A 24,726-nucleotide genomic window follows, 5' to 3' on the forward strand; every position below is an offset into this window, starting at 1 on the left:
TCTTCAAATCTGATCTTAAGGGTAGATGTTAGAATACATTGCTTCAAATTATGACACTTGTTATAATCATAATATAATAGACAATTAGTTAGTTAGCTGAAGGTTGTTAGTTTGTTAACTATAACATTATGACACTTGTTATAGTCATAATATAATAGACAATTAGTTAGTTAGCTGAGGTTGTTAGTTTGTTAACTATAACTATATAAACAATTATATCGTGTGACAAAAGTCAAGCTGAACAAAAAGGAATTCATTTAGTCTCTTCACTTCTGTCTATTTTCTCTCTATCTGATATTGCTTAATATACAAGCTTGCAGTCTCTGTTTGATGAAGATTAACAGGGAGGACCGTTTCCTGGTTGTTTTCTTTTATCTTTCGGATAGCAGCTCATTATTTCCTTATGTCACAAAGGTAATCAAAGCATTGTCAGAAAATGATAAACACGTTGAGTTGTCAGACCACAAGGCAAGAAGAACAAAAGGTAAACAAAATTATAAGAAAATGAGCAAGAAAAAATATTTTTAAAAGTGCAACAGCATTCTGCGATGATTCATATTTAACGACGGAAAGAATTACATATTATTCATTTCTTGTAACAATAAAAAAAATAAAAACAACAGAATTACATAATGCAGATAATCTCCTTATTGTTTCTTCCAAATTTATTAATTTGCGTCTAATTAATTTTCTGGACAATCTAATTTACGAATCATATTCAATTCGAAGTAGCAACTTTTCCAACTGGTGACCTAGAATCACGAAGATGCTTCTCCCTTGACAGTGATTTAGCCATCCTATACAGTCAAACAAAAAATAATCAGCAAGATGAAATAAGATGCCATAGAAATCACTATAATATATATAGACTTGAGCAGATATATACTTTATGAGAGCCTCTTCATTTGTCATCCTATCAACAGGTGTAAAGACTCCAGTGCCTAAATCCACCCTTGATACTGGTTTTTTCAACAATTTCTCACCCACTTTCACAAGATTCTCCAAATTCTCTTTCGTGGCAACATCCACGGACGAAAGTGTTCCGGTCAGCGTGTCATCCTGCATTTCAAACATATCTTATAGTCAGGGTTCTTCCTTTTCAAGTTTTTAGTTTTAATTACTTCGTGGGAGAATATAATTTGTTATCTTGAATAACCACATGAGCGTGATATACACCTGAATTCGAAGATAATTTTCCTCACAGTGCAGGGCTTGGAAAACAGTGGAAATATGAAGATCAACCATGTCACCACTAGCTTCTGTAAACACATCCACTAATGGAGTAGAATTGTCACTTGTCAACCATCCCAAGATACCCCACTTGGCCGCTTCATCTGCATCATACTTTTCTTCAGATTTTGCTGTCCCAGTCCCCAAGGACAGGACTAGGAATCGACCATAATCCATAGGCGCTGTGGGGAAGAAATCAGGATTCTTCCGAGTGATTTCCTTGGAAACTTCGCTCACGGCAACTAAAGTCTGGAAATTCAAAAGGAAATTAATGATAGGATTCATCAATATGTTACGAGTTATGCAAGTTCAAGAGCTGAAGATAAATGATAAACATACTGGATTATTTGCAGCCACACCACCATCAATCAGATTGAACTCTCTAACTTTGCCTGACGGGTCCTTGGTTTCAAAATAATGGGCAGGGAGGTAGGTTGGGGCAGCTGAAGTACCGATGCATATATCAGATAAAAGGGCATCCGTGGATGGGTCGTTCTTCACCTAAAGAATAAAGCGGTACGTCTTGTAAGGACATATATTTTGCAATGTGAAACGATTCTTTTCTCAAGTAACACATAGAATTGTTGTGTTTGTATATATAACGAACCTGATAGCTTGAAAAGATTGTTGGCTGAAGGCGCTTGATGTCAAAAGTTGGGATCACAATGTTTGTCATGGTCTGGTGCAGGCGTTTATCTCCCAATTTTTCCTTGACAATGCTATGCAGAAATTTGCCATCGTATTTTGGTCCTCTCAAACTCTTGATCAGTTTTCCAGCAGAAGCCAATGGAGACCTATTGCCAGAGAGTATACAGTTAGTACCTAGACATTTGAAGGAGAAAACAAAAATAGTTTTAAAGCACTTGATATACTATATTTAACTCATTATTATGGTATTCATATCTGGGAATATTACCCGTCCTGGGGAAAGATTTTAGGGCAGTTCTCAAGGTAGAAGTCATTAATGTCTTTGGCGGCAAATAAAGGGCGGTTTTGCTCATTAGGGGTAGCTAGCATAGCTGTCACGAGGCCACCAGTGCTGGTGCCCGAAATCACATCAAAGTAGTCTGCAAGTCTTGCTTCTGCACCATCCAGCTTCTACAATTTGAATAGCAAAACATACTAGTCAGTGATGGGAGATGAAATTACGAATTATTTTATACCTGGAAAAAGACATTACAATTATATACCGATATAAATAAACTATTATCCTGCATGCAAGCGTGATGTATTCTTTTGATGAAACTATTAATAAAAAGGCAAAAGCAAAAGCATAAAACTACAAAACAAACAGCCTCGGTGGAAGGTGGGCAAAGGATGCATGCAAGACCTCAAGTGGACCAATGAATCGTTCCATGTAGTTTCTTATTCTACTCTATTTTATATATCATCATGAACTAGCACAGGCATAAGAAAATGCATGATCTTGCAGGTCTATCTGACATGCAACAATACGTCCTTGAAGAGACCGATTTCTAGCCTACCTGAAGCTCGGACTCTAAAAAGGCAAGGATAGTTCCTGGTATGATTCCTCTTATTCCACCTCCATCGATGCTAAGAACAGTGATTTGGTTTCCAAAAGTTGGGGGTTGAATGGGTGATCTTAAAGTCTCGATATGAGAGATTGAGGAGGAATTCAAAGGCATTGCTAGGTAATAGTACTGATCAAGAGCCTAGAAGCGGAAGAGTTAGCTGTGCTGAAACTTGGGAGAGCCTTGGGAGATGTATATAGCTAGAGCTGAAATCTAATTAAGTTTTGAAACTTGTAATTTCCCAAAGGGAGTGCGGAGTTATTTATAGACTTCTGTGCTTCATGAAGCATGTAATTTTCAATAAAGTCGGAAGATTGTACTCACCCAAATTTGACCGTGTAATTTTCCTGGACGGGTCAAATTTTGAATGAGTCCTGATATTCTGCTGGCACGGCTCAAGTGGGACCATAAAGTTACGGACGAGGGAACAATTGAAGACTTCAAATTTATTAATCAAACAAAGATGACAATGGAATGGGAATGGTAGGTTTTCTTCCAGCACAGCGAAATAAATTAATTCAAAACCTTGTTATCAAGTCATGTATGCCACGAAAAAGCAGTCAATTACAAATAAGCCACTCTAGTTGCTTTCATGATTGAAAAAGTCATGGAGGCACATTTTCGAGGTGATAATCCACAATAAACATGAAATTTGAAGAAACATGTGTTTGGAAAATTTTGTAACCGAAGTTTCGTCGTTATAGCTAAAGAAATTTGAATGCAGTAGATTAATGTTCGCTTTGTAGAATATCCTTTAACTTGCATGCATTAAATTAAGCTGTTAGTTTCTTCGAAACAAAATGATAAATGACAATTAGAGGAGAGGGGCCCTTTGATAATGATCTGCTAGATTCATGTTTGCTGATGTTCTTAGATAGATTGTTCACTTATGTAATTTTTTACTTTTCCTTCTTCTATGCTATTGTTTTTCTTTGAAATCCCTTTGTTTTTCTTTCCTATTCATCCTCTAAATGGCTAGTTTTTCATCAATAATATTAACCAATTACTATAAATACAAATATGACTATTAGAGGTCAAGGTATCGTTCCCAGCAGCCATACAGAAGGACAGACTTTGAGATCTTGAAGATAAGATCGCAAGGATATCAAGTCCTTGGCAATTTCTCAAATCAAATCTGCTGGCCGTCTATGGGACTTAAGCAACATCGTCTCATCTTTTTTGCAAAATGGTTTTGTATTATGTGGTTTCGTGTTGTTCATAATTTCTTGTATTTCTTTTATTTAATTAAATAGATGATAACGCTAACAGAGACCAAATAAGAAGAGATTAATGGGAAATATTGAAACAAAGGATCGGAGAGAGTTCTGCAAGGAATAAAACATCTGCTAACCTGCATGAACATTCAAGACTTTTGAATTTGAAATCAGAAAGGAAAATCTTAAATTCAAATGTCATTAGTTTGTGTCCGAAGTAAGATTTTTTTTAATATTTTAATAAGGTTTTTGTAATTTATCTTTAGAAAAGTAAAGGCTACTATTATTATGATAAACTTGAATTATGCAGCTCACTTTGAAAAAAGAAAAGAAAAGGAGATAGATACAAGTGGTAATACTCATGACCCAGATAAGAATAAAAATAATTGAAGCCAACACTATCTTGGTTTTTGGTCAATACATGGAATTCTAAAAGTTATAAACATGCAAATACCATATGAGTTGGAAAGATGAAATGAAAGGGCTACAATTTTTCTAGAAATAGAAAATTTGTAATTCACAAGTTTACTTCCTCTAAATCAACCCACAACCTAAGCAAAAATACCTGACAGATAAGGCAAATAAGTTCCATGTCTTTAAAAGATACACTCAAGGTATATAAACTCAATTATAATAGGTGCTTAGATGGGGAATAAAAGGAACAGAAAGACATGCTAGACACAATACAATAGAGAGAAGGAGGCAACACCTTGGAGGAGTTAAAAAAGTAGAACAATTTATGCAAGAGACAACTACCCTTCAAGAAGTCAATTTCTTCAAATCTATAGTGATGTTTCTCGTATCACAGATAATTTCTTTTAATTTTATTATGGAATGATTTCATTATTCAAGGATTTTTGATGTACCCTAACTATGATTATGTATGTAGCACGTGTGCGGCGTTGCAACGATCGTCCACTCTCATATATATTATCTATTTGGCAAATATAGGGAGACAAAGAATTCTTGTCTTTTATCCATGGAAAGTAGGAATGGGAGTCGCCACCTAGTATTTTGATCACTAGAAACCCCAACTAGTATTAGAGATTGAGTACGGGGACTGGTTGCGTAAAGGGAAGGTATTAGCACCCCAACTACGCCTTAACTAAGGTAAGCTGCATTATTTAATTATTTGATAAAAATCTAAGGTCTTTTCGTGTTTTCTAGTTATTAGTCTGTCTAAGGTTTAAGAAAAGTTCTCCTCAATAAGGAGATTCTTATATTATCGGGTAAAAATCTAACTATTCTAATGTCTATAAAATAGTACCATTTTAATATCAGGAATACATTTTACGTATAAATTCAAAATCCCAGATACTGAAACAAAACAAAATATTTTTTGGGGTTTATTTAAAAATATTAGCCTAGTTCTTGTGACTTTAATAAACCGGTTATTAAAGCCAAAATGCATGCTAATATTTTTTAAAATTTTCTTTGTTGTATGAAAATATGATATGATTTTTTTTTCGAGAGACATGACTATATGCATGAAAACAAGACTTTTTTTTTTGTTTTATAATTTTGCAAAGTTTTGACAAAAACCAGGTATTTTAATACTAGATTCGTATCTTTATGGTATAAAATACAAACTGATATTAATCAAAATGGATAGAAAAACATGCGAAAAAATCACAAATTTTTGAAAATATTTTTTTGATTTTTTTTTACTTGGCCGGCTGCACGACCTAGCAAACAGTGGAGGATCTCTCCACTGTTCATGTGAATAGTAGAGCTTGCTAGTGTGGTGGAGTAGAAGAAGAAGGAGGAGGGGAGGAGGAGGAGGAGGAAAGAGGCTGACCTGTGGTGCTGCTGGTGACGATGGAGAGGAAGAAAGGTGCGGCGGGTAGGGGATTCCATACGACAGTTCTTTTTTTTTCTTTTTGTTTTTTCTGTGTTTCTTCTTCTCCCCGCTTCTGTCTCACTGCTTCTCTGTTTCGTGTTCTATTTCTGCTGGTGTGGATTTTGTTGTCTATGGTGGCTCAAGGCGGTTCTTGGGGCGGCGCCGAGAAAGGTAGGCGATGGTGCCCCCCTGTTCTCGTCTAAAATTTCTTTGCTTCCTCTCAAGTCGTCCCTATGTTTTTTTGTTCTTTTCTCCTTTGTCTTGTCTAGTTTCTTATCTCTGTTCCCCCCAGTGTTTGCTTTTTTATTTATCTCCCACATGTTAGCCCCCTTTCCCTTATGCTTTCTCTCTATCTCTAAAAATTGCCCCCCCGATCTCTAGTTCTCCCCCTGTATTTATAGGAGGCAGAGGGAGAGGGCCACCCTACCCTGTCCAAGCACAGGGTAAGGTGGTCGGATGTGGATCTTCTGTTGCTTCCATTATGGTGGCAGGGTAAGGTAGTCGAGCATGGGTTTCTGTTTCTTCAAGATGGTGGCAGGGTATGGGTTATGTTGGGGGGGGGAGGAGGGGGAGGGAGTGGGAAAAACATTTCAAAAATCTTCTTCTCCCCTGTCTCTGCATTCGCAGGGGAGAAGAACATGCACAATGCCGTTTAAAATGGCATCGCGTCATGCTTTTCCCTTTCTTTTTTTTGAAAGAAATGAATTTGGAAATAACCCAAAAATAGGTTATGACAGTTTCCCTCCTCTTTACAATGCTTACGGAGCAAAGATTTTGTGCAGTAAATTTTATAAAGATAAACAAAACTGATCTTTCAATATTGATTTTCTCAAAGCTTGGATTATTTGAAGCTCTGTCTTTGCAGCAATTCTCTTCAACCATGAACTAACAATCAAAACTAAACAAATTTGGTTATTCTGAGATCTCGATCTGGCAATCCTTTAAATTCTAACTTTAGTTGGGTTAACCTGAAATCTCATCTGACGATTTTGTTTAATTAGAACCCAAAGTGAGTGTGTAGCTCAGTCAACCTGAAATCCCATCTGGCGACTCCCTTTAACCAAAGCTAAAAATCCTTGTGTGGTTGGGTTAACCTGAGATACCTTCTGGCAATCTCTTTAACTAAAACCAAAGAAAATGTGTGTGTGACCTCGTTGTAATGGGTGACCTACCTAAGTGAAAAAAATGTGAAGGTTTTGAATCTCGCTGTAATGGGTGACCTATCCAAGTGAAAAAAATATGAAGGTTTTGAATCTCGCTGTAATGGGTGATTCAAAATGTGAAGGTTTTGAATCTCGCTGTAATGGGTGACCTATCCAAGTGAAAAAAATATGAAGGTTTTGAATCTCGCTGTAATGGGTGACCTATCCAAGTGAAAAAAATATGAAGGTTTTGAATCTCGCTGTAATGGGTGACCTACCCAAGTGGAAAAAATGTGAAGGTTTTGAAGTGGTCTCATTGTAATGGGTGACCTATACAAATGAAAAAAGAAAGAGTGGTCTCATTGTAATGAGTGTGTGTCGCACGTCCCCTGTGCCGTGATGATGGTGATTTTTTATTCGTTTGTTTGATTTGAGAAGTTGTCACCTAGTATTTGATTGAAGGTTACTAGGAAACCCAAATATACTGGTCTTTTTCAATGATTTGAGGGTAAGGGACTGATTGTGGTTAGGGAAGGTATTAACGCCCCTAGCGCACCCTACCTGAGGTAAGCTACTTCATGAGTTGATATGATTTTAAAAATATTATCCAAATTCTTAAGGCTTTAATAAATCAGTTATTAAATCCCAAAATATATTTAGAAAAATGTTCTTATATTTTCATGGGAAATACAACATGATTTATTTGTACTTAAAATACTTGGTCATATGCAAATTAATACATTACATTCTTGTCTTTTTATTTTTTTTTTTAATATTTACAAAACATACATAAAAAAAATATACAAAAAACACACACACATTGCTTTTTGCTATGCTTGCTATCACATCATTTTTACATATTACAAAATAACAAAAAATTCAAAATAAATCAAATATAATTCAAAAATTACAAAATAAACACCAAAAACTCCAGGAATTGCTGGGAACATCTTTTGGGATATGCAGGAACAGTGGCGGCGCGTGGATCTCATGCACCACTACCATTGGCAGCGCGTGAATCCACATGCCGTCTCCGGTAAAGACCAACAAACCGGTGGATCAGGAGTGTCTCCTTCTTCTCTTCTTACTCGTACCGGCAGTGGATCTCACAGTCACCTGCAAGGCAACCCAAAAAACAAAAGTAGTAGATTTCATTTTTGTTTTCCGCCTTTTCTTTTAGATCTGCCACTATCTCCCTCCATTTATCCTTTCTCTGTCTAGGGTTCAACGTCGCCATTGCTTGTTACCGTCTGGATGGTTGAAGATGGAAGAAGAAGTTGTCGTGGCTGGTGGCGTGTTTGCACACGTGATGATGAGACTCAGGGGGGAATTGACTTAAGGGACTGACTGCTACTGCTAGATGATAGAGCGGTTCAGTGGTTCATCCGTAAGTCGTCCATGGCCACTGTGAGTGGAAAAGGAAGGGAACTAAGTGGAGGTTGGTTTGTAGGGAGGCTGAGTTGTGGTGAGGTTGTTCTGTTGATGACCAAGAGAGGGAACAAACTGGGAAAGGAGGATGCTCTCAGTCTTTGAGACATGGGAATGGAGGCTTGAATCTGGGCCTGTGTGGGGAAGAGCTGGGGTTCTCTCTGGTTTTGTTGATGGGAGGTCAGGTCTGGTGAGTTTTGTGGGAGAAGGAAGGGTGGCAATGGGGAAGAGAGAAAGTTGTGATCGGGCTTCAGTGACTCTTTTGGTTCTTTGGGTTTTTACCATATGAGAGGGGGACGACCAACCTCAATAAGGAAAAAAAGGCTTGGCCGTGGCTTCTGGTTTTGGGAGCCTCCAAATCAAAATGGTAGAGGGGTGACGACTCTCAACAGGGAAAGAGGGGAAAATGGCAGGAGCCAAAACGGGGGTGGCTGCTGAGAGAGATCTCTCGGGTTTCTTTTTTTTTCAAAGGAAGGAGAGGTCGCCGACCTCTATTAAAGAGATAAGTTTTCCCTTCCCCCCTTGTATGTGATTTTTCTTCTCTATTTAATCAGAAAAAAGTCATTTTTTTCTTTTTTCCCAAATGCTTAGTAAAACATCTGTATTTGATTTTTTTAAAAAAAAACAAGCAATATCAACGTCGCCTCAATGAGAAAAATCAATAATTTTGAAAATAACGTGTTAAAAGTTGAACGCGTTTAAAAGACCTTTTGAAATTTAAATTCTTTTGAGATGATGCTGAAAATGCTAAAAACAATGCAAATATAGTAAAAACATATTTTTTTTGTTTTCATTGGTTTTTGCTATTTTTGATTATTTTTTTGAAAATTTATCAAAAACATGGGTAAAAATTAGGTAGCAACAACATGGAAGACTGATCTAATTATAATGGGTGACCTACCTATGTAAAAAAATATGGAGAATGATTTCATTGTAATAGGTGACCTACCCAAGGGGAAAAAAAGGAAGAGTGGTCTCATTGTAATGGGTGACCTACACAAAAAGAAAAAAAAAGTTGGTCTTATTGTAATGGGTGACTTACTTATGGGGAAAAAAAAGGAAGAGTGGTCTCATTGTAACAGGTGACCTACCCAGGTGATGGTCTCATTGTAATAAGTGACCTACCCACGTAAAAAAACATGGAGAATTATCTCATTGTAATGGGTGATCTACCCAGAAAAAAAGAGAGGATGGTCTCATTATAAGGGGTGACCTACCCAGGTGAAAGAATGGTCTCATTGTAATGGGTGACCTACCCAAGTGGAAGAATATTTTGAAGAGATAACAAGATAGGGCTCAAAGGGATACAAGGGCTCAAAGGCACACTTGTAAGATAAAGGCTCAAACGCACTTGAAAGTAGGTAATGTTAGAAAACACACTACTCGAGAGATGAAGCTTAAAGGTGCACTTAAAATGGGGTAATAGCTCAAAGACGCATTACCTAAAAGATGATGGCTCGAAAGGAAGTGAGGGCTCGAAAGAGTACTACCCAAGAGATAGTGGCTCAAAAGCACACTCAAAAGGAAATGAAGGCTTAAAGGCACACTCGAAAGGAGGTAGGGTTAGAAACGTACCACCCAAAAGATAATGGTGAAACACCGATATATCAATGTTGAAAGCAATGCATTATGATCAATATGCATGTATATTTACCTGAGAAATATAGGTCCTCATTTTCTTCAATGAAGTCTTTCTTTTCTCAAAAGCTTGAGTCTTGGTAGCAAACTTTGATGGCCTTCTTCCTCTCACTTACTCAAGTCACATCTTGTGATCTTGACCTCTGAGAAGGGTTTGATATCATCATACTTTTTTCCTTCAACCTTTATCTTAAGAGTCGTCAACTTTACCCCACATTTTATTTTCTTAGAAAGGGAATCCTGAAGCCAGCCCTATTATGCATTTTTGGATTGCCCCCCAGCTTTATCATACCTCCAAGTGTTCAATTTGAGTTTTCTTTGGGGATGAGGCTATGTGAAGGAAGATTTGGTTTTTGACAAGGGGTTGTTTTCATGCAGAATTTTTAGAATTTCAAAGCTATTCCCAACACAGAAATCATTTTGACATTGGTATAAAGCAAACTCGTTCTGAAAAAATTCAAGTGATTCTTATGGACAAGTTTTTATAAGTGATGAAACCTTTTGTTTTGCTTTTTGTGAAAATATGAAATAACATTTTGTTGGTCAAGAGGTTCAAACTTCAATTTGAGGGTTACAAAGAACTTATTTTCAAAGCATTTATTTTATTTGCACGAATAATGATTTGGTTCGCATAAGAAAGCCCTGCCTACCGATCCAGATTGCTTGCCTTTGATTAGAAAGGGCTTGATTAATCACGTAACATAGGCTTTGGCTAGTGGTTATGAAGAATAGGATATTTGCAGGCTCAAAAAGGTGTTTAAGAGATTTCAAAACTAAGGATCACTTGTGCTTGTGCTTGTTTCTTGACCTTTTATCATTTGAATTTATTTCTGAAATGGTCTATCATGCCCCCTAGTGTTGGGCTCGAGCTCTTCATTTGTTTTTTTTCTTTCTTCACTTAGTTGATTATCTTCATATCAATTATTTTTTTGAGAAGCTCAAATCTTTTGGACCCTTTGGTTTTTTTCTTCATGCCCCCCAATTTTGTTTGGACACTTTTAATCAATGATAATTTTCTTGCACTTGCCCCTCAATGTAAGGTGTGATCCTAGCCAAGATTATTTTTTAAAATGTGTTAGGCTCAAAAAGGGACTCCAAAGAATATATTTTAGCCTTATGAAAGGATTATCAAAGATGACATTTCTTCATTTCAAACTCATGCACTCAGGATCGGTAAGCCTTACTTTCATGTGAGTATGCAAAATGATTTCTCATTATTCATTCAAATAAAACTCAGCTTTGGAGTCACCTCATGGTGTTTTTGTTTTTTTTTGTTTGTTTTTTTATAGGTTTTTTAGGTGTATGGTTACCTTTCTAAGAAATCACTTGAATTTCCAGAATTTGTTTGTTTGGACAAACACCAATATGAGTTCTATCTCGTACCAAAGCTTTGAATTCCCAGAAAATCTTTGTGAACATGTGAGATCATGCATAATTTTAGAAGAAAAGGGAAACACACCAGTGGTTTCGTGGGTAAAGGTTGTGCTTAGTGTGTTATTTGCATGAAACAATAATAAAGACTCATTTGACAAATAAAGTCTTGTGGCATTATGAGCCAAATTACTAATAAGACTTAAACAGACTTAAACAAAATCAAAAAGCTTTGCAGACATGATCAAGAGGTAGTTATTGTTGGCCATAACAAGAGTAGACTCCATTTTCCAACTCTAGTGTACTCCCCCTCTACAATGTGATTAGTACTTAAAAGTGCATTTTTATCAATGTTTTATATCATCATATTGCACTTAAAGTATCATTAAATTCCCTAACTTAAACATGTTTTATAATAGCAAGTCTGATAACATAAGATATCTTTAATTTATGATAAATGCTTATTTTGAATGCAGACATATCTCACAATTTGAAGGATTGATTGATGTGTTTAACTATTGAAAATAAAAAGACAAAGAAAGGGCTAAGTTTAAAGAAGAGATGTTGGTTCAATTTAAACTGGAACACCATTTAGTTATTGGATTATAACTGGAGCTGTAGAACTTGGATTTAGGTCTGGTTTATATGGATGGAAAGCTAAGACATAGGCCTAAAACTTTAATAAGAGTCCAAGATTCAAAACGGTCGTTTTCAAGTTCAAATTGTAGCAAAAAAGAGAAGTCAGAATCTATCCTGCAGCCCAGACATTGTTCAGTGTTCAACCCATATTTCAAGTTCTAGAAGTCTAAATGAGCTTAATATTCTTGTTTTGTTGGAAAGATGAGACAATTGCCCAGAACTTTCATAAAGACTATTTGTTCAAATTATGATGTTAGCAATGATGTTTTGTCTAGACAAGAAGATAATGGTTGTCACCAAGTCAAGAGGTGGCCACCCACTCAGTAATTAGTCATCAAATCAATAATTCTGAATTTTAGCTTATAAAAGGAGGCATTTTCCATACATGGAGACATCTTTGTTTTCACATCAAGATCTTACTCTTGTTCTTTTTCTTTGTAATTTTGTAATGTTGAAGTTCTGCTTTCATTAATCTCTTGCTTACATTTTTCATCATAATTATGTTCTTATCTAGTATATTTATATTTCTCTTATTCATAATGTTTAGCTAAGTTTATTATCTCGAGGTGAAAATGCTACACTAATGGTGTAAGAATAAGTATAGTATAAACTCAACATGAACTTTAATATTTGATACTAACATGCTTTGTATTTGTTATCTTACTCACTTATAATACCTTACTTGTGAAATGGTTAATCTAGATTTGTGTTGAACAACTCTTGGTACATCAAATACTTGATCCTTTCACAGCGAACTGTATGGTATAACCAATACCCGTGCTATGAAAGGAACTTGATTTGTTGTTAACATAAGTTATCATCATGAATACCTGACAAGATTTACAAGTATTAGCATTACTCAAATAAGATAATTAATATAATCATGTTAATAATTTATAATTTGATTAGAATCTCTTTTGTGTGTGGTTTCCAGTTGAGAAATAAAAGTTTCTATTATACTTATTTGAAATATCATTAGTGGATCCTCTAACATTGATAATTGTTTTATCTTTGTTTAATCCTTACATCAATATCACATCTCAAAAGTGTTATAACCCAATTTTTTAATAAATAATAAATGGATAAAAATATATTTGAGAATGAGGTTAAAACAATACAAATTTGAAGTTCAGGGATGAAATTATCAGATTTAAGAGTAAATTTGATCAGAAATTGAAGAATTAATAAGTTTAGAAATTTAATTAAAATTTGAATAAGTTTAATTAATAAAATCAGAAAAATTAATAAGTTTACAAACTTAATTAAACTTTGATTTAATTAATTAAATAAATTCAAGGATTTAATTAAAATTAATCCAAGGGCATAATTAGAAATTGATTATTACTGATTAGGATCCCAATTGTTAAGTTTAAATTGTTTAGGGACCAAAGTGAAAACAATCATGCCCAAGGTCACAACGGTGCCGTTTGGAAGCATTGTTCATTATCTCCTTCATTTCGCGCGGAGGAAGCCGGTTCACAGGGAAAATTCGGTAGATCACGGGCATTATATCCACGATGCCATTCCTGAAGCCACGATCTCTCACCTCCACGATGCCAGCCATTTCTGGAGGCCGAGACACAAGACCTTCTCTGGCTTTATAAAAGCCAAAGAAAGGCCTCAGCAAAAGGGGGAGGCAGAACACGAAGGAGGAAAAAAAACAAAGCAAAAGGCACAAATTCATGGACGAGCGGGAGAAACAGGGGGTGAGAACCAGAGAAAAAAATGGAGAGGCAGAGCACGAACCGAAACAAACACAGGGGGGACGAGCTGGAGGACATACCAAGAGAGAGTCAAGAGAACAGAGAGAACAGAACACAACAAGGGGAGCAGAAACAGAACAGTAGAAAAAGAAAGAGCAAGGATCAGGAAGGAAGCTTGAAGACAGGAGCTTCGCCCAGTGTCTGCCAATTCGTGCAAAGTCTCTGCAAAACCAGGTAAGTAAGCTTCTCTTTCCCTGCTTTTCATTTTAATTCACCGGTTAGTGTTTACTTTGAATTTTAATTCACTTCCTACTGTACATTCTTACTAAAAAAGAAAGAGCAAGGTCTGGTTAATGTCCTAAAATAATATATATATATATATATATATATATATATATATATATATATATATATATAAACAAATGGTTAAAAAAACCAGATAAAAATACAAAATAAATATATTTTTAGAACAATTATAATTGTATTCCTATATTTTTTTAAAAAAAAAAGGTGCATCGATTTGGCATGGTTGTTAGGCTTAACCACTTAGGTTATACTAGACACAAGTGCCTCGGTTTAATAAGGTATTTGTTGCTTTTTTCTTGACAATACATAAAAAATCCACGAGGAATTATTAGTTACATGTTTTAAGACCATTCAACATATTTGCACGAGTATTTTGATCTTCAACAAAACCATCACCTTTGTCTCACAAAAATTATATAAATCCTAGGTGTCATACCTAAGCTACTCGGGTCTGGCAACCATGCCAAGCCTAAATGGCTTGGGTCTGGCAACCTTGTGTAAGTGTACTGTGGACCAAGATAAAGTCCATTATAGACTTGCATCGTGGATTTTCCAAGCTCTTAAAGCTTGGGATGTGGTTAATGTTGTCTTTTCACATAAAGTTAAATTATCATATTGTTTTTCGATTGAAAAAAATTAAAGCAATGGTTGTGAGGGTATTTCAGTATTTTTCATAGGCCCATTGATCATTAAACGTTTGGACGGGAATATGATAGTCTTTTCATTTTTACTTGAATCTAGCAACCATGTCGGGCCTAAATTACTTGGTTGCCAAACCCAAATAAATTGGGTTGGCATGGTAGCTAGACGCAAGTACCATAGGGTTGGCATGAGTTCCAAACTCAAGGCTCTTGGGTGGCATGACTTCCAGACTCGTGTCTGAGTCAAAAAATTTAAAAATTTTTAAAAGTACGATTTAATTGCAAAAACAAATACTGTCCCATTGAAATAAGATTTTTTTATTTATATGCAATAGAACTTAATTGCAAAATTTTTTTTTTATAACTTATTTTATAAATATATTATATTTGAAGAGAAAAAAATGAAAAAAAAATGTTAAGTTCTAAATGATTTATTTCAAGTATTTAAAAATAGACTTTATTTTTTTTGTAAGCGCATTGTGGATGAAAAAATTAATTTTATGTTTCCATTCTAAGTGTTGGACAGTTTTTTAACGACTTCATGCTTTTTTAAATTTAAAATGTATTATTTTTAACCTTTTTGCATAATAAATTGCCTCGGAGGGGGGGGGGGGGGTGTTGTTAATATGGGAAGATGAGAACAAGTGATTTGAACAAGTGATTTGTAATTCTACCCTACATACATTTCATACATTTCATTCTGAATAAAATAATTCTTTCAAATCAAATATGTTCTTAAAAATCAATTCAATTAGATCAGGATTTGGTTCTGGACAGCGTAGAAAGATCATAAAAAAATCATGACCGGTGATGTAAGCTGTTCATAACTCGAATATTTATTTACTTTTTGCCTTTTCTGATAGAAAACACCTCAAAATCATCTTTGCAGCCTTGAAAAAACAATTGGGGTGTGGTCAAATTTCCACAGTGATGGGATCAGTTTCGTCTCCACTTGGTTATGTGTTCTATGGCTGCTGCACTTCTTTCTCATCGCCGATACTAACTACGCATGGATTAATATTAAATTTTAATTAAAGAGCATTTTATATTGCTGCTGATGAAATCGACTCTGATTATTAAATTGATCATTGCGACTTTTCATTACATCGCCATCCGTTTTAGCCTCTAATAAGGTTTACTTCTTAATGATGCCGTCGACTTCCTTGCTTCATTTTGCTTACTTCCCTACATACACAACACCATGCCTAAAAGATGCTTTCAATCGATCGATCCAATAAAACTGTCTTAATCGACGTAGACAATTAAGGAGGCGCTCTATAGATTAACTACATTTAAGCCAATTGCATTTTGTTCCTTCCTCTCGTGATTACTTCACCTATCTACTTCTTCTGAACCTACAATTCACGTGAAGTCTCACCTGCAAGTCTTTCCTACTTATATTATACTTATATTTCTATCCCTTTTCTCAAGAAAACAATTTAATTGAATTTTCTCCCTGCAGGGTCTTTGCGATCTCTCTTTCACTTCTATATATGCTGCCAAAGACATCAAGGATTTTTGCCTGAATCAGTGTCCGAAGCTCTTTCCACAACCCAGGTAAAATTCGTTTCTCTGGCTGGCTATCCAATTCGGAGAAACAATTTATGGGTGAAATATGTGTTATTTTATCTTTTGGATAGTTGACGGTTTCGTTCGTTTTCTTTTATCTTTCGGGTAGCTGCTCATTATTTCCTTATGTGACGAAGGTAATCAAAGCATTGGCGGAAAAAATACGGGGAAAATATCTACAAGGTCTTGCTAAGGAAAAACTAGGAAACAGGAAACTGAACCATCTAATTTCGACAACGATCCTATGTAAGAATCAATGGATATGATCATATCCAAGCTCAGAAAGAATAGGTAGGTTTGGATATGTGTGTGTATTGATGTATGTATGTATAGCCAAAACAACGATAAACACGTTGAGTTGCACACGACAAGGCAAGAAGAACAAAAGGTAAATAAAATTATAAGTAGAAGATGAGCAAGCAAAATATTTTTAAAAGTGCAACAGCATTCTGCGATGATTCATATTTAACGACGGAATGAATTACATATTATTCATTTGTTGTAACAATAAAAAAATAAAAACAGCAGAATTACATAATGCAGATAATCTCCTTATTGTTTCTTCCAAATTTATTAATTTGCGTCTAATGATATTTCTGGACAATATAGTTTATGAATCATATTCACTTCGAAGTAGCAACTTTTCCAACTGGTGACCTAGAATCACGAAGATGCTTCTCCCTTGACAGTAATTTAGCCATCCTATACAGTCAAACAAAAACAAAATCAGCAAGATGAAATAAGATGCCATAGAAATCACTATAATATATATAGACTTGAGCAGATATATACTTTATGAGAGCCTCTTCATTTGTCATCTTATCAACAGGTGTAAAGACTCCAGTGCCTAAATCCACCCTTGATACTGGTTTTTTCAACAATTTCTCACCCACTTTCACAAGATTCTCCAAATTCTCTTTCGTGGCAACATCCACGGACGACAGCGTTCCGCTCAGCGTGTCATCCTGCATTTCACACATATGTTATAGTCAGGGTTCTTCGTTTTCTAGTTTTTAGTTCTAATTATTTCGTGAGAATATAATTTGGTATCTTGAATAACCACATGAGCGTGACATAGACCTGAATTCGAAGATAATTTTCCTCAGAGTGGAGGGCTTGGAAAACAGTGGAAATATGAAGATCAACCATGTCGCCACTAGCTTCTGTAAACACATCCACTAATGGAGTAGAATTGTCACTAGTCAACCATCCCAAGATACCCCACTTGGCTGCTTCATCTGCATCATACTTTTCTTCAGATTTTGCCGTACCAGTCCCCAAGGACAGGACTAGGAATCGACCATAATCCATGGGCGCTGTGGGGAAGAAGTCAGGATTCTTCCGAGTGATTTCCTTGGAAACTTCGCTCACGGCAACTAAAGTCTGGAAATTCAAAAGGAAATTAATGATAGGATTCATCAATATGTTACGAGTTATGCAAGTTCAAGAGCTGAAGATAAATGATGAACATACTGGATTATTTGCTGCCACACCACCATCAATCAGATTGAACTCTCTAACTTTGCCTGACGGGTCCTTGGTTTCAAAATAATGGGCAGGGAGGTAGGTTGGGGCAGCTGAAGTACCGATGCATATATCAGATAAAAGGGCATCCGTGGATGGGTCGTTCTTCACCTAAAGAATAAAGCGGTACGTCTTGTAAGGACATAAATTTTGCAATGTGAAACGATTCTTTTCTCAAGTAACACATAGAATTGTTGTGTTTGTATATATAACGAACCTGATAGCTTGAAAAGATTGTTGGCTGAAGGCGCTTGATGTCAAAAGTTGGGATCACAATGTTTGTCATGGTCTGGTGCAGGCGTTTATCTCCCAATTTTTCCTTGACAATGCTATGCAGAAATTTGCCATCGTATTTTGGTCCTCTCAAACTCTTGATCAGTTTTCCAGCAGAAGCCAATGGAGACCTATTGCCAGAGAGTATACAGTTAGTACCTAGAAATTTGAAGGAGAAAACAAAAATAGTTTTAAAGCACTTGATATACTATATTTAACTCATTATTATGGTATTCATATCTGGGAATATTACCCGTCCTGGGGAAAGATTTTAGGGCAGTTCTCAAGGTAGAAGTCATTAATGTCTTTGGCGGCAAATAAAGGGCGGTTTTGCTCATTAGGGGTAGCTAGCATAGCTGTCACGAGGCCACCAGTGCTGGTGCCCGAAATCACATCAAAGTAGTCTGCAAGTCTTGCTTCTGCACCATCCAGCTTCTACAATTTGAATAGCAAAACACACTAGTCAGTGATAGGAGATGAAATTACAGAGTATTTTATGCCTGGAGAAAGTAATTAAACATTACAATTATATACCGATATAAATAAACTATTATCCTGCATGCAAGCGTGATGTATTCTTTTGATGAAACTATTAATAAAAAGGCAACAGCAAAAGCATAAAACTGCAAAGGATGCATGCAAGACCTCAAGTGTACCAAGGAATCGTTCCCTGTAGTTTCTTATTCTACTCTATTTTATATATTATCATCATGAGCTAGCACACGCATAAAAAAATGGATGATCTTGCAGGTCTATGTGACATGCAACAATACGTCCTTAAAGAGACCGATTTCTAGACTACCTGAAGCTCGGACTCTAAAAAGGCAAGGATAGTTCCTGGTATGATTCCTCTTATTCCACCTCCATCGATGCTAAGAACAGTGATTTGGTTTCCAAAAGTTGGGGGTTGAATGGGTGATCTTAAAGTCTCGATATGAGAGATTGAGGAGGAATTCAAAGGCATGGCTAGGTAATAGTACTGATCGAGAGCCTAGAAGCGGAAGAGTTTGAGGTGTTTAGCTTAAACTTTCTGAGAGCCTTGGGAGATGTATATAGCTAGTGCTGAAATCTAATTAAGTTTTGAAACTTGCAATTTCCCAAAAGGAGTGTGGAGGTATTTATAGACTTCTGTGCTTCATGAAGCATGGAATTTTCAATAAAGTTGAAAGATTTTACTCACCCAAATTTAACCTTGTGTAATTTTCCTGGACACGGTTCAAGTTGGACCACAAAGTTAAGGACGAGGGATTAATAATTGAAGATTTCAATTTATTAATCAAACAAAGATGACAACGAAATGGGAATGGTAGGTTTTCTTCCACACAACGAAATAAATTAATTCTAAACCTTGATAACAAGTCTTGTATGCCACGAAAAAGCAGTCAATTACGAATAAGCCACTATAGTTGCTTTCATGATTGAAAAAGTCATGGAGGCACATTTTCGAGGTGATAATCCACAATAAACATGAAATTTGAAGAAACATGTGTTTGGAAAATTTTGTAACCGAAGTTTCGTCATTATAGGCTATAGCTAAAGATAAAAACACGGAAAAAAAACCTTTTCTTCATTTTTAATCGAAAGAAGATTGAATAATCTATGAAGAATAGTATGAAAACCATATATAGTTTTCGTAATTTTTGTTTCAACGATCATACATGCTTTGGAAAATGAATGTTGTAGACTGGTATGCCACATATTAATGAATGCAGTAGATTAATGTTCGCTTTGTAGAATATCCTTTAACTTGCATGCATTAAATTAAGCTGTTAGTTTCTTCGAAACAAAATGATAAATGACAATTAGAGGAGAGGGGCCCTTTGATAATGATCTGCTAGATTCATGTTTGCTGATGTTCTTAGATAGATTGTTCACTTATGTAATTTTTTACTTTTCCTTCTATGCTATTGTTTTTCTTTGAAATCCCTTTGTTTTTCTTTCCTATTCATCCTCTAAATGGCTAGTTTTTCATCAATAATATTTACCAATTACCATAAATACAAATATGACTATTAGAGGTCAAGGTATCGTTCCCAGCAGCCATACAGAAGGACTTTGAGATCTTGAAGATAAGATCGCAAGGATATCAAGTCCTTGGCAATTTCTCAAATCAAATCTGCTGGCCGTCTATGGGACTTAAGCAACATCGTCTCATCTTTTTTGCAAAATGGTTTTGTATTATGTGGTTTCGTGTTGTTCATAATTTCTTGTTTTCTTTTATTTAAATAGACGATAACGTTAACAGAGACCAAATAAGAAGAGATTAATGGGAAATATTGAAACAAAGGATCGGAGAGAGTTCTGCAAGGAATAAAACATCTGCTAACCTGCATGAACATTCAAGACTTTTGAATTTGAAATCAGACAGGAAAATCTTAAATTCAAATGTCATTAGTTTGTGTCCGAAGTAAGATTTTTTTTAATATTTTAATAAGGTTTTTGTAATTTATCTTTAGAAAAGTAAAGGCTACCATTATTATGATAAACTTGAATTATGGAGCTCACTTTGAAAAGAAAAAAGAAAAAGAGATAGATACAAGTGGTAATATTCGTGACCCAGGGAAGAATAAAAATAATTGAAGTTAAGCCAACACTATCTTGGTTTTTGGTCAATACATGTAATTCTAAAAGATTTTTTTTTGTTAATAGTTGAAATTTTATTAAGAAAAAAGCTACAAAGATAATAGCCTAACTACTTACATTAGATAAACAAGTAGAGGAAAAGAAAACACAAAAACTGTTGCATGAAACATGGGAGAGCAACAAAGGGGGGAATAAACAAATCATAAGAAATGAACTCCTCCTGACTAAACATTCTCTATATTAAGCTCTAAAGAGTTGGAATCAAGCCTCAGCCATAAAGCAATACTTTGACGCACCATGGAGAAACAGATTTGAAGGTTAGGGGCAGCATCATTAAAAATAACATCATTTCGGTGAAGCCAAAGATTCCAAACAACGCATGAGAAAAGAAGCTGCCATGAGAGATTTTGCTACTTGCCTTTAACCATAGAAGACCATTGGTAGCACATATCATCAACTGATTTTGGAAAAACACCGCAAAAGCCCCGATTAGAAAGCAGTTTCATCCATATATTCCAAGTGAAGTGGAAGTGAATGAAGAGGTGACTTGAAAATTCCAAGCTTTTATTGCAGAAAGCGCATCTTGACTCCTGAAGGGTTAGGTAGTCATGCTGAAATAGAAAATCTCTTGTGGTTACTTTGTTTTGGACAAGGAGCCAAAGAAAAAGTTGCACTTTTGGTGGGGTTAGTTTTATCCAAACAGAAGATTGGAATGGTTTGGCACCACCGTAGAGCAGTTGGTCCATTATTTTAGAGCAAGATTTTACACTGAAGAGACCATCGCTGTTAAGGGTCCAGATTTTCTTATCCATCTTGTGGTAGAACATTAGCTTGGATTCCAGCAAGGATGATAAAAGTGATAGTTGTTCTTGCTCAAAATGAAATAGAGGTCTGCGCCATTATAGGGACCAGAGCCAGATTCCATTGCTCCATCTACCCATGTCAGCCACCAAAGCAGATTTAGAGGAAGACAAAAGATATAGCCTAGGGAAGGCTGTTTTCAGAGGGTAGTCACCAATCCAGTTATCTAGCCAAAAAGATGTTAAACTATCATTCCCCACTATGAATTTGCAATGATTCGTGAAGATGTGGTGAACGTCGTTTTGAACAATAGACATAATATCCTTCCAGATCTTGGAGGGTTGGTTGTAGAAAATTGGGATCTCATTCTCATAAGTTGGATTGTATATCGAAAAGATAATCATTTTCCATAAACTTGTACCTGGGGAAGAGAGTCTCCAAATCCATTTTAGCAGCAGGGCTTTGTTTTTCGATATAAAGGAGCCTACACTAAGGCCTCCTTGTTTCTTATAGCGCATCACTAGTCTCCATTGGATCTTGCAGAAAGATCTTTGCTTGGTACATCCACACCACAAGAAACATCTTTGGATGGATGAAAGAAGCCTGCCTACCCCTTTTGGCATCTTGAATACAGAGATAAAATATATAGGCAGGGAATTAAGGACACTTTTAATGAGACATAGACGACCAGCCATGCTTAGTAATCTCCCTTTCCTTATATGAAGCCTTTTACGAAACTTCTCTATCACTGGCTTCCATGTAGAGATATGAGATGGATTGGCTCCTATTGGCATGCCAAGATATTTGCTTGGGAGGGAGTCTGATCTGCAGAAAATAGATGTAGCCAAGCGCAAGCACAAGTTATCGTCGACATTGATACCAATAATGGAGCTTTTATGGAAGTTTATATGAAGGTCTGAAGTCAGAGCAAACCATCTTAAAATTCTTTTGACTTGAACTAACTTATCAATATCTACCAGGATGAATATTAACGTGTCATCTGCATATTGTAGATGGCTGACGAAAATTCCTGATGCAAATTGCAGCCCTTCGATAATATTCCCACTAGATGCCCTTTGAGAGAGGACCAAGAGGCCCTCAGCATCTATGTCAAACAAAAAAGAGGAAATCGGGTCTCTTTGACGCAGTCCTCAACGAACAGAGAATTCTTTTGAAAGAGATCCATTGATGAGGACCGAGAGTTTTGATGAAGAAAGACATTCATAAATCACGATTCTTCATTTTCTGCCAAACCCTATATAACCCATGATATCATCTAGGTAATCTCAGGAGACTGAGTCGAAGGCTTTATGGAAATCAATCTTGAAAATCAGACCTACCGTTTTTTGTTTTTTTAGATCACTCACCAGCTCATTTGCAATCATAAAGCCATCTATAATGTTGCGGTTTGCTATAAATGATGATTGGTTAATGTTAATGATATCTTGCATAACAATTTTCAGTTTGGATGCAAGGATTTTGGCAATGATCTTGTAGATACCATGAATCATGTTGATGGGCTGAAAATCTTTAAACTCTATGGGTTCTATTGTCTTGGAGAGGAGAGTTACGTAGGTTGTATTGATTCCTTTGGGTAGCCTTCCTGTTCTGAAGAAGCTTAAGACTATATCGAAAATGTCTTAAGCAATAAAATCCTATGCTAATCTGTAGAATTTGAAGTTGAAACCATCTAGTCCAGGACATTTTGACCCATCACAATATTCTAAAAGTTATAAAATGCAATACCATATGAGTTGGAAAGATGAAGTGGAACGGCTACAATTTTTCTAGAAATAGAGAATTTGTAATTCACAAGTTTACTTTCTCTAAATCAGCCCACAACCTAAGCAAAAATACCCGGCGGATAAGGAAAATGAGTTCCATGTCTTTAAATGATATACTTAAGGTATATAAACTCAATTATAATAGAGAGAAGGAGGCAACACCTTGGAGGAGAAAAAAAAAAGTAGAACAATTTATGCAAGAGACAACTACGTACCCTTTAAGGAGTCAATTTCTTCAAATCTAGAGTAATGTTTATTGTATCACATATGATTCTTTTTTATTTTATTATGAAATGATTTCATTATTTAAAGATTTTTGATGTAGCCTAACTATAATTATGTGAATATATTTTTTATTGAATTAATTTAGTATTTGTTGAGTACTTCATTCTGAAACTTAATATTATTTGTGTACATTTCATCATTGTTTGCATGATTTGGGATTAGTTTTGAGATTTAGAAAAATAATTGTTTCATCCTTTGTTTGAAATACTATAAGGAATCTAAAGGATAGAAATGGATATCATGGGTTGGGTGGCGGTTTCGGATTTTTGACACTCAATCAACCCGACCCGACCTGACCCGTATGCCCTATACTTTTTTTGTCTTTATATTTGATTGTTTGTGGATTAAGTTTAATAGTACTGCAAGGTATGCAAATTAGACATAATATTAAGGGTGTCATAACACTTGCAATACATGATGTATGCCCATTTTTAAATGTGAAGCCATTATAATTTGCAATATAAACTTAATCCGTGGATATCTATAATAACCACAAAATATTTAGTTGACACGATAAATATAACTTGCTCAAGTCTAAAAAAAATTCAATAGGTTCGTTTATAATTTATAAAATATTAGAAATTGAGTTTGATATAATTACGAGTTTTAGAAGGTTATGGGTTTCTTCAAAAATATCATTTAAACGTTTTTGAAATCAATTTCTTATTTATTTGCAATATATTTAAATAATATTAATGTCTTTTATTAAAGAATTCAACAAAGTTTTAACTTTGTTTGCTGTTCCTTTTGTTTTACCCTTGTATTCTTCTTTCTCTTTATCCTCCATCTATTAATTGAGTTAAAAAAAATCCCTTGCTTCGGACCTTTATTATATATAATTCTCACTATTTCTGTAAAAAGAAAAAAAACAAAGTTTTACTTTTTAAAGTGAATGGATTCCCTTTTTTTAATTTTAGGGTCCTTACTCCTTAACTGACTGATACTGAATACCTTAAAGTTGTTCTGTATTTTATATATCACTTGCTTCATATTCCTGATGAAAACCTTTATGCTTATGAATTATCTTTAACTTTTTTTGCTTAATAAATTTCCTTGTTATTTACTCAGATTGGTTATGATCACTGCTACTGAATATTACTGCTCACTAACCATCTGAAATAATATAATCAAAGTTATTCTTATTTTTTTATATCACTTTCTTTATATTTCTAAGGAAAACCTTTATGCTTTTTAACCTTTTTGCATAATAAATATGGGAAGAT

The 24,726-nt window shown here is 35.3% G+C and overlaps 2 protein-coding genes and 1 long non-coding RNA gene across 3 annotated transcripts; 1 reads left to right on the forward strand and 2 right to left on the reverse strand.

Moving 5' to 3' along the window:
• Window positions 1-521: 521 nt before the first annotated feature.
• Window positions 522-2,989, reverse strand: LOC133681751 (patatin-like protein 2). Its single transcript, XM_062104878.1, has 7 exons — window positions 2,715-2,989; window positions 2,147-2,328; window positions 1,838-2,024; window positions 1,570-1,731; window positions 1,177-1,479; window positions 887-1,059; window positions 522-797 (listed from the first exon to the last, which is right to left on the reverse strand). Exons 1-7 carry the CDS (start codon window positions 2,874-2,876, stop codon window positions 719-721), a joined length of 1,248 nt encoding a protein of 415 aa, XP_061960862.1. The 5' UTR covers window positions 2,877-2,989; the 3' UTR covers window positions 522-718.
• Window positions 2,990-13,509: 10,520 nt separating this feature from the next.
• Window positions 13,510-16,689, forward strand: LOC133681754 (uncharacterized). The gene is made up of 3 exons (XR_009836553.1): window positions 13,510-13,971; window positions 16,147-16,241; window positions 16,391-16,689. It is a non-coding gene; the product is annotated as an uncharacterized LOC133681754 (long non-coding RNA).
• LOC133681753 (patatin-like protein 2) lies at window positions 16,679-19,127 on the reverse strand. Its single transcript, XM_062104880.1, has 7 exons — window positions 18,853-19,127; window positions 18,304-18,485; window positions 17,995-18,181; window positions 17,727-17,888; window positions 17,334-17,636; window positions 17,046-17,218; window positions 16,679-16,955 (listed from the first exon to the last, which is right to left on the reverse strand). Exons 1-7 carry the CDS (start codon window positions 19,012-19,014, stop codon window positions 16,877-16,879), a joined length of 1,248 nt encoding a protein of 415 aa, XP_061960864.1. The 5' UTR covers window positions 19,015-19,127; the 3' UTR covers window positions 16,679-16,876.
• Between the last annotated feature and the right edge of the window lie 5,599 nt (window positions 19,128-24,726).

This window comes from Populus nigra, chromosome 2 (assembly GCF_951802175.1).
Source record: "Populus nigra chromosome 2, ddPopNigr1.1, whole genome shotgun sequence".
NCBI classification, from domain to species: domain Eukaryota; kingdom Viridiplantae; phylum Streptophyta; class Magnoliopsida; order Malpighiales; family Salicaceae; genus Populus; species Populus nigra.

Bases quoted from the DNA above. Each gene is read 5' to 3' on its own strand.
- LOC133681751 (XM_062104878.1), bottom strand. From the start codon at position 2,876: ATGCCTTTGAATTCCTCCTCAATCTCTCATATCGAGACTTTAAGATCA. The intron at 2,025-2,146 runs GTAATATTCCCA...CTCTGGCAATAG, and splicing joins AAAATCTTTCCCCAGGACGG to GTCTCCATTGGCTTCTGCTG. The intron at 1,060-1,176 runs GTGTATATCACG...TTTGAAATGCAG, and splicing joins AAAATTATCTTCGAATTCAG to GATGACACGCTGACCGGAAC.
- LOC133681753 (XM_062104880.1), bottom strand. From the start codon at position 19,014: ATGCCTTTGAATTCCTCCTCAATCTCTCATATCGAGACTTTAAGATCA. The intron at 18,182-18,303 runs GTAATATTCCCA...CTCTGGCAATAG, and splicing joins AAAATCTTTCCCCAGGACGG to GTCTCCATTGGCTTCTGCTG. The intron at 17,219-17,333 runs GTCTATGTCACG...TGTGAAATGCAG, and splicing joins AAAATTATCTTCGAATTCAG to GATGACACGCTGAGCGGAAC.